Source organism: Uranotaenia lowii, chromosome 1 (assembly GCF_029784155.1).
Source record: "Uranotaenia lowii strain MFRU-FL chromosome 1, ASM2978415v1, whole genome shotgun sequence".
Taxonomy (NCBI): domain Eukaryota; kingdom Metazoa; phylum Arthropoda; class Insecta; order Diptera; family Culicidae; genus Uranotaenia; species Uranotaenia lowii.
Window position 1 is genome coordinate 139,888,903 of NC_073691.1, and position 13,158 is coordinate 139,902,060.

General features: G+C 36.3%; 1 protein-coding gene across 1 annotated transcript; it reads left to right on the forward strand.

Moving 5' to 3' along the window:
- Positions 1 to 1,979: 1,979 nt before the first annotated feature.
- LOC129737975 (uncharacterized protein K02A2.6-like) lies at positions 1,980 to 5,937 on the forward strand. The gene is made up of 2 exons (XM_055729148.1): positions 1,980 to 3,455; positions 4,078 to 5,937. Exons 1-2 carry the CDS (start codon positions 1,980 to 1,982, stop codon positions 5,935 to 5,937), a joined length of 3,336 nt encoding a protein of 1,111 aa, XP_055585123.1.
- Positions 5,938 to 13,158: the final 7,221 nt, after the last annotated feature.

Consider the following 13,158-nt stretch of genomic DNA (forward strand, 5'->3'; position numbering starts at 1 on the left):
ATCAATTTAATAAATTGGATCTCAGTGTAAAAATGTGATTGAAGAATAGTGTAATGTTTATAAAGATTCTCAAAAAAAATCTGTGAAAATTCGAGTTTCCTTTTTGGACAGAAGCAATTTATATGATAGTTTGATTTTAAAAAAAATTAATTTTAACATTCCATCAATTGTTTGAAAAAAATCAAAGTACAAAAAATTTTTCTTGTAAAAACATTGTTTGAAATAAAACATAATAAAATTGATATTGAAAAGATTCTTGAGAAATTGTACGCGCGATTTGTGTGAAAATAAAAAGATAAAAATTTTTGATGGGAAAATAAAAGTACTCTAATAAAAATGCAAATTGATTTGACAATTTGGAATTCTTTAATGGAATTCAATAAAAGAATATAATGAACAATGTATATAAAAATTTTGAGCAAAAAAAAGCTCTTTTCTAATACTTAAAAAAGGTCCATATGATTCGTGATGTGGTGAAAGATATAGATGTTGCGAAATTAAAAGAAAGTGTGTCTTATTACCCCGTAATGTTTGATTTTCAACATGAGATCTCAAAAAAAAAAACAAAAAACGATGGAATGTGGGAAACATAAATGAAACATGCCTCTAAGTAGATATTATTTGACTCTGATGGGAGGGCGGAGTTGAATAATAAATCAACTATTTTGATAAGAAAATATCTTGAAAAAAAAAACAATACGATTCATGAACAAAAAAAAAAAAAAAATGATAAAAAACTTTTTAGACTTCGTTGGAGTTTTGAAAAATATGTTTCAATTTGTTTAACGAGTAATGAGATTAGTGTCCGAAGTTTTGGACAGAGACATAACTTGAAAAATGCTACATGCTTTTGATAGTAAAGCCTGGCGAGTAAATTATTACCGTGTGGTAAGCAAAGCAAATTATGCAGCTCTGTGAACCAGTCTAATTGAAATGCTTCGTCCAATTTAAGATTAAGAAATCGAACACTAGCTGTACCTTCGTTAACTGACAAGCCTGACACATCAGCCCACTGTCAAAAGGAGACTTCCGCCAAGTCATTTTCCAACATCTCGTGGTTCAACGTAGCAGACGACATCTTGATGTTAGTCTTCTGGTTAAAATATATTGAAGGCCAAACCCGTCCTATTCCAAAAAAACTTAGTGCCGAATCGTTGGTTCCACCGTGCCTGTTCTAAATTATTTAGAAGGTAATATTGAATCATGCTCAAGTAATTTCGTGAAGTTCATGCAACTATCTACACCCTAGGAATCTAAATTCGACCGCACGTTCTTTACGAACCACACGTCAAGTGGCAGCCCACTCCGAAAGGAAAGGCGATAAAGAGGTAGGACAGGAGCAAAACCAGTACACGATTAGATGTTGAGGCCCTAGCATGCTCTTAGGTGCCTGAAGTCCAAGTTCGCCCCGGGACAGATAAGAATTTCTTAAAAGCATCTTTAAGAAAATCTATCAGAGATTAAGGTATGCTTTAATGATTTGAAAGCGAACTGTTCTCTAATCATGCACTTTCTCATAGACTCGAAGGAATGACGTGCTGAGGTGCATGGATTACAAGTTGATTATGTGTTTCTGAATTCCGTCAAGAGTACGAGACGAAGAAGACGTTCTTAGATTGTGCTCATTAGAAATCTTCTATAAGATTGAGGTAAGCTTTAGTAATTTGAAAGCGAACAGATTTTAATGACAAACTTCCCAACAGCTGCGAAGCACAGTTAAGAAAATCTGATTGGAAAGTTGGGTGCAGAATCCCATTGGAACACACAAGCCCTCAAACAGAGGTAAACTGTGATGAAATGCATTATTATATAACGTTCTTGAGTATAATTAGTTTAACGTGTATCAGAAAAAAGCAGAATAAAAAGTCGAAGATTCAAGTACAACCACGCGTTCTACTTTAGTCCGGATTGTCCGTAGTTTTAATCCCGGTTATAATAGGCTTGACATCACATGGTGTCAGAAGTGGGATTGAATCGCCATGGCCGAAGACGAGGATCAACAAGAACCGCGAGTTTCCGGGCAACGACCGAGACCGTTCATTCTGGGAGGAGACGAAAGATCCAAATGGAGGTTATGGCAAACCTCTTTCGATTGGTACGCTAGCAGCGTAGAACTGGATAGACTTTCTGCTAGGAGGCAAGTTGCAATATTTCTCTCTTGCCTTGGTCCCGACATTATCGACATTTACGAAAGCTTCGAGCTTACGGACCAGCAGGCGGATGATCTGGAAGCGATCAAATCCGCTTTTGCAGATTATTTCGACGCCCATGACAATCCAGCGTATGAAACATTTCTGTTCAACCATATGCTTCAGGAAGACGGCGAAACGATCAACTCCTACGTGACGAAGATTAAGGCCCAAGTGAAAAAGTGTAAGTTTGTTGAAACTGGCCAGGCATTGTTACATCGGCTCGTGCGAGATCGGCTCATCAGTGGGATTCGTTCAGAACCACTCCGTACCAAACTTCTGGAAGACAAAAACATAAGTTTGGAGAAAGCTGTGGAAATTTGTAAGGCTAATGAAGCAGCAATTCAGCAGAACAAACAAATTTCAGAAGGAGCTTCAAGTGATATTAATGCAATCCAAAGTCGTCGTGACAGTGATAGAAAAAAAGAAAAATTTGAAATGTGCGGCTGGTGTGGGCGGAAGCATCGCCCGAGAAAGTGTCCTGCTTTCGGGGAAAAATGTAAAAGCTGTGGCAAAATTGGACATTTCAGAGAGGTTTGCCGCAGCAAAGCGAATGCGAGAATGTTGGGTACAGAAGAAGATGATTATAACGACGGAGATGAACGTATCATTGATGCCCTTAAAGTGTTTTCCATCAACATCCAAGACTGTAGTGATTATTGGACCGAAAAAGTTTGTTGTAGTGGCAAAGTGATTAAAATGAGCATAGACACAGGGGCTCAGTGCAACGTTATGTCCAAGAAGACTGCTCTCAGTATAGGAATACAAAGTTGGGGCATGTCTCCAATAAAACGTTTAGTGACCTATAATGGTGATAAAATCATTGTTCAGGGACGGGCGATGATAAAGTGTGTAATACGAGGTGTGAAACATGATTTCCCTTTCCAAATAATTGACCAGAGCTGTGCTACGATTTTGGATGGCGAATCGGCAGAGAAAGCTGAGTTAATAAAACGGATTATGAAGTTCACAGTCGACAACCAAATTTACGAAGGCCTAGGAAAACTGAAGAATTTTGAATACGATATTGACATAATTGAGAATCCACAATTTGTGATTCATCAGGCGCGATCCATCCCGTTTCGTGCTCGAGAAGCAGTCAAGGCAGAGCTGGATAATATGGTCGAATTGGATGTAATTGAGCCTTGCTTGGAAGCCACCGAAGCAGTTTCTCCACTAGTCATCGTTCGACGAGACGGAAAAATACGGCTTTGCATAGATTTAACCGATGTCAACAAAAACGTAAAGCGTCGACATTTCCCACTGGTAAGTCTTGAGCAAATAGCTACACGATTGGCTGGCAGCAAATATTTTACACTTCTTGATTGTAAAAAGGGCTTTTGGCAGGTACCATTAACGAAACGATCGGCGAAAATCTGCACATTTAGTACACCATGGGGAAGATTTTCTTGCAAGCGTCTTCCGTTTGGATTAGCGTCGGCTCCTGAGCTGTTTCAGCAAATAATGACAAAACTGCTCGGAGATTTGGAGGGCGTAGAAGTATCCATGGATGATATCCTAATTCATGCAAACAGCGAAGGTACTCTGGAAACAATCACCACAAATGTGCTCGAGCGATTAGGTAAAAGTGGAATTAAATTGAATGCCGAAAAATGTGTTTATGGACAACAATCTATTCGTTTTTTAGGTCACCTGATAACAAAAGATGGACTGAAAATTTGTCCTGAAAGAGTCGAAGCCATACGAAGTATGCCTGCTCCTGAATCCAAAGAAAATCTTCACACATTTCTAGGTATGGTTACATATCTCGCTAAATTCATACCAGACTTGTCTGAATTGACTGATCCGCTCAGACAACTTATAAAAAAGAATGTAGCGTACACTTGGGAGTTCGAACATCAAAAGTCCTTTGATTCGATTAAAAAAGCGTCTTGTCGAGGCACCAGTCTTGCAATATTTCAAGGTAGGAGATCCTGTCGTTCTCTCTGTGGATAGTTCTTCCAAAGCCTTTGGAGCAGTATTATTGCAGAATCATCTACCAGTAGCGTATGCATCGAGAAGTTTAACAAGTGCGGAACAGAACTATCCGCAAATCGAAAAGGAGGCTGGCGCAATACGTTTTGGATGTCAAAAGTTTCATGACTATATTTGGGGAGCACCATTGACCATTGAAACCGACCATAAACCACTGGAGACTATATACAAGAAACCACTAGTAGACGCTCCTCCAAGACTGAAAAGAATTCTTTATGATATTAAGCCTTACTCTCCCACTGTCATTTACAAGAGAGGAAAAGACATACCTGTAGCTGATGCCTTGAGCCGAATCTGTAAACCAAAGACTGCCAGCGCCGAAGAAACCTTGATTGATCGCAAAGAAGTATACGCCATCTCGTGTTTGGAGAAGTCTGCTGAAGAGCGCTACAAAGATGCTACGAAGAATGACATATGCTTTCAACAACTCTTGGGCTATATAATGGGTGGATGGCCCAAACAAGAAAAGGAGATTATGAAAAATGTGCGAGAATATTTTACATTTCGTGATCAGTTGTCGGAAGTAGATGGACTTATCTTCAAGGGAGAAAAACTCCTTGTTCCGGAATCGGAAAGGAGCCGATTACTGAAAGTCATCCACGAAGGTCATTGTGGTATTCAAGCATCGATAAGAAGGGCTCGTGAATTCGTATTTTGGCCAAGTATGACGCGTGAAATCCATGAATATGTGGAAAAGTGTAAAGTTTGTCAGCAAACACAGTCAACTAAACGAAAAGAAGAAGTCTTTATGAAAAAGGTGCCGGAGTATCCATACCAGGTTGTGGCAAGTGATCTATTTCATTTTGGAGGTTTCACATTTGTGTTGCTTGTCGATTCATTCAGTGGATTTTACGAGTTCAGGAAGCTGAGAGAAACCACATCTGAAGAAGTCATAAAGTTCTTGAAAGAAAAATTTGCTTGCTTTGGATGCCCAGAAGAGTTCCATAGTGATGGGGGCCCTCAATATTCATCCAGGTCCTTTGCAAAGTTCGCCAAAGATTGGGAATTCAAACACGAAATTTCCAGTCCAGGATTTCCAAGGGCAAACGGCCTTGCTGATCGTTACGTTCAAAGCGCCAAAAGGCTGATTAAAAAGTGCGCATTGAGCGGTGAAGATATATATCATGCTTTGCTGATGTCGAGAAATACCCCTAAAGATAGTCTTTCTTCAGCAGCTGAGAGGCTTATTGGTCGTCGAACACGTAACAAGTTATGTGCAGCAAAAGAGCTCGTTAAACCAAAAACAGCTGAGCTTATTACGAAGAAGCTGCAACTAAATCGAGAAAAGCAAAAACGTTACGCTGATAGGGGTGCGAAACCTTTTGTGGAAATTCCAACAGAGTCACGAGTATGCGTACAAAATTCTGATGGATCTTGGTCTACAGGAACAATCAAGGACAAGAAAGGAAATCGATCGTATCTGGTACATTTGGACGACGGGCGCGAATTGTGGCGCAATAGCCACTTCATTCAACGAACTCAAGTAGAGGAAACCATCATTCCTCAGCGGTACGTCCCAGTTCTACCAGACAACTGCGACGGGTCCGAGACGATTCCAACACGAGAGACGGTTAATCGACAGGAAAAGAAAATAGATAGAGGAGTTCAGCCGCCGGAAACATCTGGAAACTTGATTCCGTCAGAAGTAGCACCCACTCCAGGTATTTCTTCGACAGTGCAAAACGATGGTGAGAACCGGTTTGTTACCAGATCTGGTCGTACCGTTAAGCCACCTGTCCGATACGGTTGGTAAACGTAAAGCTCTCTTTTTCGGAATTAATCTTTGCTTTTCAAAACGAGGGAGATGTGATGAAATGCATTATTATATAACGTTCTTGAGTATAATTAGTTTAACGTGTATCAGAAAAAAGCAGAATAAAAAGTCGAAGATTCAAGTACAACCACGCGTTCTACTTTAGTCCGGATTGTCCGTAGTTTTAATCCCGGTTATAATAGGCTTGACATCACATTTCTATCTTCTTCAGTGCATTTCACTCATTCCGTTGCCTTCAGGGCTTTTGCATAGGTTGGAACAACCACCGGTTTCGAAACATACGTGCACCAAAACTAATCCAATCTCGTCATCAGTGTTGGTTTTCTCAAATGAGAGTCTGAGACAGTGAGAGTTTACCAATTTGCACGAAACAGGCAGTAGCCCAGTTTGGGCTGGGAGCAGAAAATTAGTCCCGCGAAATATACCAGCTCGTCGGACGTGAATGGGCAACCGTTCACCAGTTTGCGTCGCGGACGAAGTTCTCTCGTGTCCGAAACCAAATTGCTCAGCTGGAACCGGTTCGTACGAGATCGCCAGCAAAGGATAATCGAAGTGAATTCACCACCGAGGGATGAAGAAGAAGTAAATTGCATGTGATTTAAGTGTTGTGCATGAACGGCCATTGTGAGTTAGCCACGATCACGAAGAGAGAACTGAGCTACTTGTTCTCCATATATGTAGTGGAAGTGGAATTACAGCGTATGTGTTTGTGTAGTGAGAATTGGATCCCAGGTTGCCTTCACCAAGACATCGGCACGATCCCGCTATCGGATTTGTTTTGGTCGATCCTTCTTCGCAGGATTAAGAAGGAGCGAGTCGGGATTGGTGTTTACTGGTGGGCAAAGGCCAAACAGCTGTGACGTCGGTGGCGCATGTTTTTTTTTTTTTTTTTTTTTTAAATATGTCTTTATTTGTATCAAATCATCATTACACTTATATTACATTATTGCATTAAACTAGGTGTTCAGCTCAATAATGAACTGTTCATAGCCCTATAGTTAACTAGATTATAAAAATTTATTTATAAGATTTAAATTTGCTGAGCGCAATCAAGTTTTTAATGTAGGAGAACATCCTGTAATAGCAAAAATATTTTATACTTAAAACTAAACACTATCCTAAAATTAAACTAAACATAAAGAGAACGAATCTCTGCGATGGAAGACTGCATCGATTTGCCTCTGAAGTTGGAGATAATTTTGTTGGCCATCTCTCCGATCGATTCAATGCCCGCAATCCGATGAAGATCTTCGGTGCTGTGCCAAGGTGGAAGCCGCAAAATCATTTTCAGAACTTTGTTCTGAATCCTCTGGATGGCTTTCTTCCTCGTCGCGCAGCAGCTAGACCAAATTGGAACTGCATACATGATCGCTGGTCGGAAAACTTGTTTGTAGATGAGCATCTTATTTCGCAGACACAACCGGGATTTCCTGTTGATGAGAGAATAAAGAGATTTAGTGTATTTATTACATTTAGATTGAATATCTTCAATGTGATTCTTAAAAGAAAGATTCCGATCAAGTGTGAGTCCCAAGTACTTCACGTGATCAGACCATTCTAGAGAAACCCCATTAAAAGTTATGGAATGATTTTCATTTGCTCTTGGCTTATGGGGAAATAAAATAAGTTGAGTTTTGGAAGCGTTAGGAGAAATTTTCCACATTTTCAAGTAATTCAAAAAGGAATTTAAATTTTGTTGCAATCTACTGCGTACCACCCGTAAATTTCGACCTTTGGCTGAAAGCAAAGTATCGTCAGCAAATAATCTTCTACCTTTTCCTTCTGGGACATCAGGAAGATCAGAAGTAAAAATATTGTATAAAATAGGCCCAAGTATACTACCCTGAGGGACACCAGCTCTAATGGGTATCCTTTCAGAGCATGAATTTTGATAGCTTACTTGCAAAGTTCGGCTAGTCAAATAATTTTGAATAATTTTGGTGAGATATACAGGAAAATCAAATCGAGCTAATTTAGCTACTAAACCTTTGTGCCAAACACTGTCAAAAGCTTTTTCAATATCAAGAAGAGCAACACCAGTTGAATAACCCTCAGATTTGCTAGCGTTAATCATATTAGTTACACTCAAAAGTTGATGTGTAGTAGAATGTCCATGACGAAAACCAAATTGTTCATCAGGGAAAATAGAATTCTGATTAATGTGAATCATCATTCTATTCAAAATAACTCTCTCAAATAGTTTACTTAAAGAAGGAAGCAAACTAATTGGTCGATAACTTGAAGGCTCTGAAGCACTTTTTCCAGGTTTCAAAATTGGAGTTACTTTGGCATTTTTCCATTTCTTGAGAAAATAAGCCAAGTGAAAACATTTATTGAAGATTTTAACTAAAAAATTTAAAGTGCTTTCAGGCAACTTTTTAATAAGAATATAGAAAATCCCATCTTCCCCCGGGGCTTTCATATTTTTAAATTTTTTGAAAATCAATTTAAGTTCATCAATATTTGTCTCACAAGAACTTTCAAACACAATTTGCTTAGAAAGAATATCATCAAATTCTAGGGAAATTTGAGCATCAATTGGACTTACAACGTTTAAATTAAAATCATGAGCAGACTCAAATTGTTGGGCTAATTTTTGAGCTTTTTCTGAATTAGTTAAAAGAAGTTTATCCCCATCTTTCAAAGTAGGAATTGGCTTCTGGGGCTTTTTCAGAATTTTTGTTAATTTCCAAAATGGCTTTGAGTAGGGTTTTATGTCCTCTACTGCTTTAGCAAAATTTTCATTACGAATGAAATTTAAACGACGTTTGATCTCTTTTTGAAGGTCGCAATAAATTAATTTCAAATAAGGATCCCTAGTACGTTGATATTGGCGTCGACGAATGTTTTTCAGTCGTATCAAAAACTGAAGATCATCATCAATTAAAGGTTGATTAAATTTATGTTTAACTTTAGGTATTGAAGCGGCTCTAGCATTGACTATTGAAGTTGTCAAATTTTCTACAGCCAAATCAATATCTTCTATTGAATTCAATGGAACGTTTACATCTAAATTACGTTCAATAAAATTCATATATCGCTCCCAGTTAGCCTTTTGAAAATTAAAAGTTGATTTTAAAGGGTTTTCAATGGGACTTTGGGATAAAGAAAAAGTTACTGGAAGGTGGTCTGAATCGAGGTCCGCATGAGTAACTAATTGACTACAATGCTCGCCTAAATCCGTTAGAATCAAATCAATTGTGGAGGGATTTCTAATTGAAGAAAAACAAGTATGCCCATTAGGATATTCAACAGTATAATAACCTGCAGAGCAGTCATTAAATAAAATATTCCCATTTGAATTTGATGAAATATTATTCCAAGATCGGTGTTTTGCATTAAAGTCACCAATAATAAAAAATTTAGATTTATTTCTGGTGAGTTTTTGTAAATCTCCCTTCAAAAAATTTTTCTGTTCACCGCTACATTGAAAAGGCAAATATGCGGCAACAATTATAATTTTCCCCATAGAAGTTTCTAATTCAATTCCAATTGTTTCTAAGACTTTTGTATTGAAAGAAGGAAGAAGTCTAAATTTGAGACGACTATTGATGACAATAGCTACACCCCCACCTTGTCGATCAAGTCGATCATTTCGTAAAATTTTAAAGAAAGCATTGCTTTTCAAGTTATTGTCTGGCTTTAAAAAAGTTTCAGTGATGGCAGCAATATGTATGTTTTGAGTTTTCAAAAATAAAAAGAATTCATCTTGGTTAGCCAGCAAAAATCTAGCGTTCCAATTCATAATATTTAAACATCTATTTGGATCCATGAGGGAATCGTTAAGTCATAATAATTTTGTTAGCATAATTAAAAGAAGTTTGGAAAGCTTCAAACATTGAATTTGCTTTCAACATAAGTTGCATCATTTCCATTAAATTTTGATGCAAAAATTTTAATTTTTCCTCAGTAATCTCACCCAAATCAACAAAATTGTTAGAATCAGAAGAGGAAGGAGAAGAAAAAGTATTTGAATTTCGGGGATTTTCCCAAGCCTTCGCATGAACGTTGAGACTTGGTTTTTTCCCATTTTTATTATTTATGCCTGGAGAAGGCAACCCATTTTCAACCACCTCTGAGAACGATAAACAACGAGTCTGTGGCGCAGAATCAGCCCAGGTAACATTAAAATCACTTCGGGTATTACCCAGCCGTGATTCCAATGTAGGCCGAGGCTGACTGCGAATAGGCAGGTTGTTTGCCGGTCTGACGTGTGTAGACGAAAAAGAGGAAGGAGGAGAAGAAACTTTTCTGGAAACTTTGGGGTTTTTCCTAGAAGCAACAATTTTTGCCCTAACGGGGCAATCTAGAGAATTCGAGGAATGATTACCTGCGCAATTCGCACACTTAAAAAATTCTGTTTTTGGCTTATCACCACCAAAAAGGCATTTAGATTTTTCATGATCGAATGAGCCGCAAAACATGCATCTGGCATTCATTCTACAATTTTTAGTGCCATGACAAAAAGCTTGACAACGACGACATTGCGTAATATTTTGTAAAAAATTGGTATGGGATTTACGAAAAGGTTCAAATTTTACTCGACAATGAAACATAAGACGAGCCTTTTCCAAAATTTTCAAATTATTAACCTGATCCTTTTTAAAATGGATCAAATAAAGTTCAGGAGCAAAACCAACACTACTGGTATTATTCGTGTTGGTTCTTTTCCTCATTTGAATTACTTGAATTGGAGAAAAACCTAACAAAGAATTTAATTCATTTTTGATCTCATCCGGTGTCTGATCGCCGGTGAGACCACGAAGTACAACTTTAAAAGGACGATCACCTCTTGTGTCGTACGTAAAAAATTGGTGTTTTTTATTATTCAAATAATTTAAAATTTTTTGAAAATCATTAAAAGATTCCGCCAATATACGAGCAGTTCCCCTTCGACCGATCTGAAAAGAAATCTTCACATCCTTGACGGAAGTGACGATTTCTTTTCGAAAGGCATTGAAGTCAGGAATCGTGACCGTTATTGGTGGAATCTTTTCGTTTTTAAGAGTATAAGAAGAAGAAGAAGGTTTCTTAGTACTCTTATCAGAATTAAATATGAATATTTCCTCATCACCAATGTTATGAAGGACATCGAATGAATTGGAAATTTCAACTTTTTTGGCAGATGGCCCTGGATTAGGTTCAGCAATCCGTTTTCTTCCGGCCCTTGAGCCGGCCGAAGACTTCCCCATGCTGGAAAGAAAAGAGAAAATATGAATAAAAGAAAATGAAAATAATTTTAGCACTGAAAAGTGCTGATTGAAATACAGGTAAGGAAAAAATAAATAATGTAAAATGTTCCTGCAGGTACACAGCAACGATACGATGCTCCGGCGTACGTGTTGACGGCTCAACGGTACAGATGGAAGTGAAGTGGCGCATGTAAGAGCGCAAAGCGAATGGACCAGTAGCATTGTGCTGGGTCGCCTAGCCAGGTTCAACGAAACCCAGCTGGATTATGTTAAGGTAAAGCTAGTTTTAGGCGTAATCATATTTACAAATAAGCAGTTTTCTCGATAAGAATATTATATTTGCACGTCGTTATTATAAAGCGTTTTGATTCTACGCATTACGAACAAGATTTCAAACAGTGTGTCACATCCTGTTGCTACACAAAATAATTGCACTGAAACTTTGTCGAATTGAATAAAAGATTATATTTGTCGATGTTCTCATCGACACAACAAGAAGTATTGAGATTCATAGTTTTTGGTCATCACCATTGAACATCAAACTTTCCTTGTGAACTAAATTATCCTCGTCCATACATCTTTAACCATTGGGCAAATTTTGGGGAAGTTCGTATTCTAAATTGGTCTATGGTAGTTGAAGGTGGGAAGATAGGAACTTTATAGTCTGCACGTTTGAATGGTCATCCTAGAGTTGAGAAAGTCGGCAACAAAATTTAGAACATAAATTATTTTGTTTCAGATTTTTTTGAAAAAAAAAACAAGACTTGAGAGCTTTTATCTCAAAATAAAATTCATTCAATAAATAAAATAGAAGTATTTTTGTAAAATAAACGAACTCAACAAAATTGCCAGTATTGTTTAACTTCGATAGGAAATTGCATAATGCATAAATATTTTAGATTGAGGAAGTAAATTGAAAAAAAAAAAATTAAAGTGATGATTCATTAATCAAAAATAAGAAATGACTTGTAAAATTAAATTGACCTTTAAAAAAAGAAACAATGTTTTAATTTGTTTATGAATAATTTATCCGACTATAGCTATGTTAAATGAATTCAACATAAATGCCAGTATTATTTAATTTAGATGGGAAGTGAACTTGAATAATGAATGAATATTTTATATTTAGGAAGTAGATTGAAAATTATTTAAATGATGATTCATGAAAGAAAAATGAGAAAAGAATTGTAAAGTTCAATTGATCATTTAAAAAAAAGTTTAAATTTGTTTATGAATAATTCCTCCGACTTAATAGGTCTCAAAATAAAAGTCAATAAATAAAATAAAAGTAACTTTGCAAAAATAAATGAATTCAACAAAAATGTCAGTATTATTTAACTTCTATGGGAAGGTGAAATTGAAATACGAATAAAGTTTTAGATTGAGGAAGAGAAATGAAAAAAAAAATGATGATTCATTAAAGAAAAATAAGAAAAGGATTGTAAAAAAAATTTACCTTTCTAAAAAAAACATGTTTTAATTTGTTTATTAATAATTTCTCAACTAATGCGTTAATCTGAGATAATAATTATTTTTCTACCTACCTAATAGATTTAAAAATTAGAATCAATAATTTCGATTAGATATGTGTAAAAGATTGGCTGATATTTTGAATGAAATATGTATTGACATAAATTTAAAATTTTGGAATAAGTTTATTATAAAATTTAAATTATCAATACCAAGAACGAAAATGAAGAAATAAGGTTAAAAAAATATGAATATGAATATGAACTTTAGAAACTATATGTTTTATCTAACTTAGATTAGCAGTGATTTTTTTTTTTAAATATAAATAAGTTTTGATTCGTAAGAAAAAAATAAGATTCGTTAACTACATATAATAAACATTTATATAAGGATGTAAACCTTGTAATGAAGCGGTGGTCCCCGAAGTCTTAAAAAATATTGAAATAAAAAAAATAATGATGACAATCTTGTTTATGTAGTTGATAAATAAAAAAAGATTTCTATAGTAATAAACAAAAAAAAAAACAAAACTTAATTA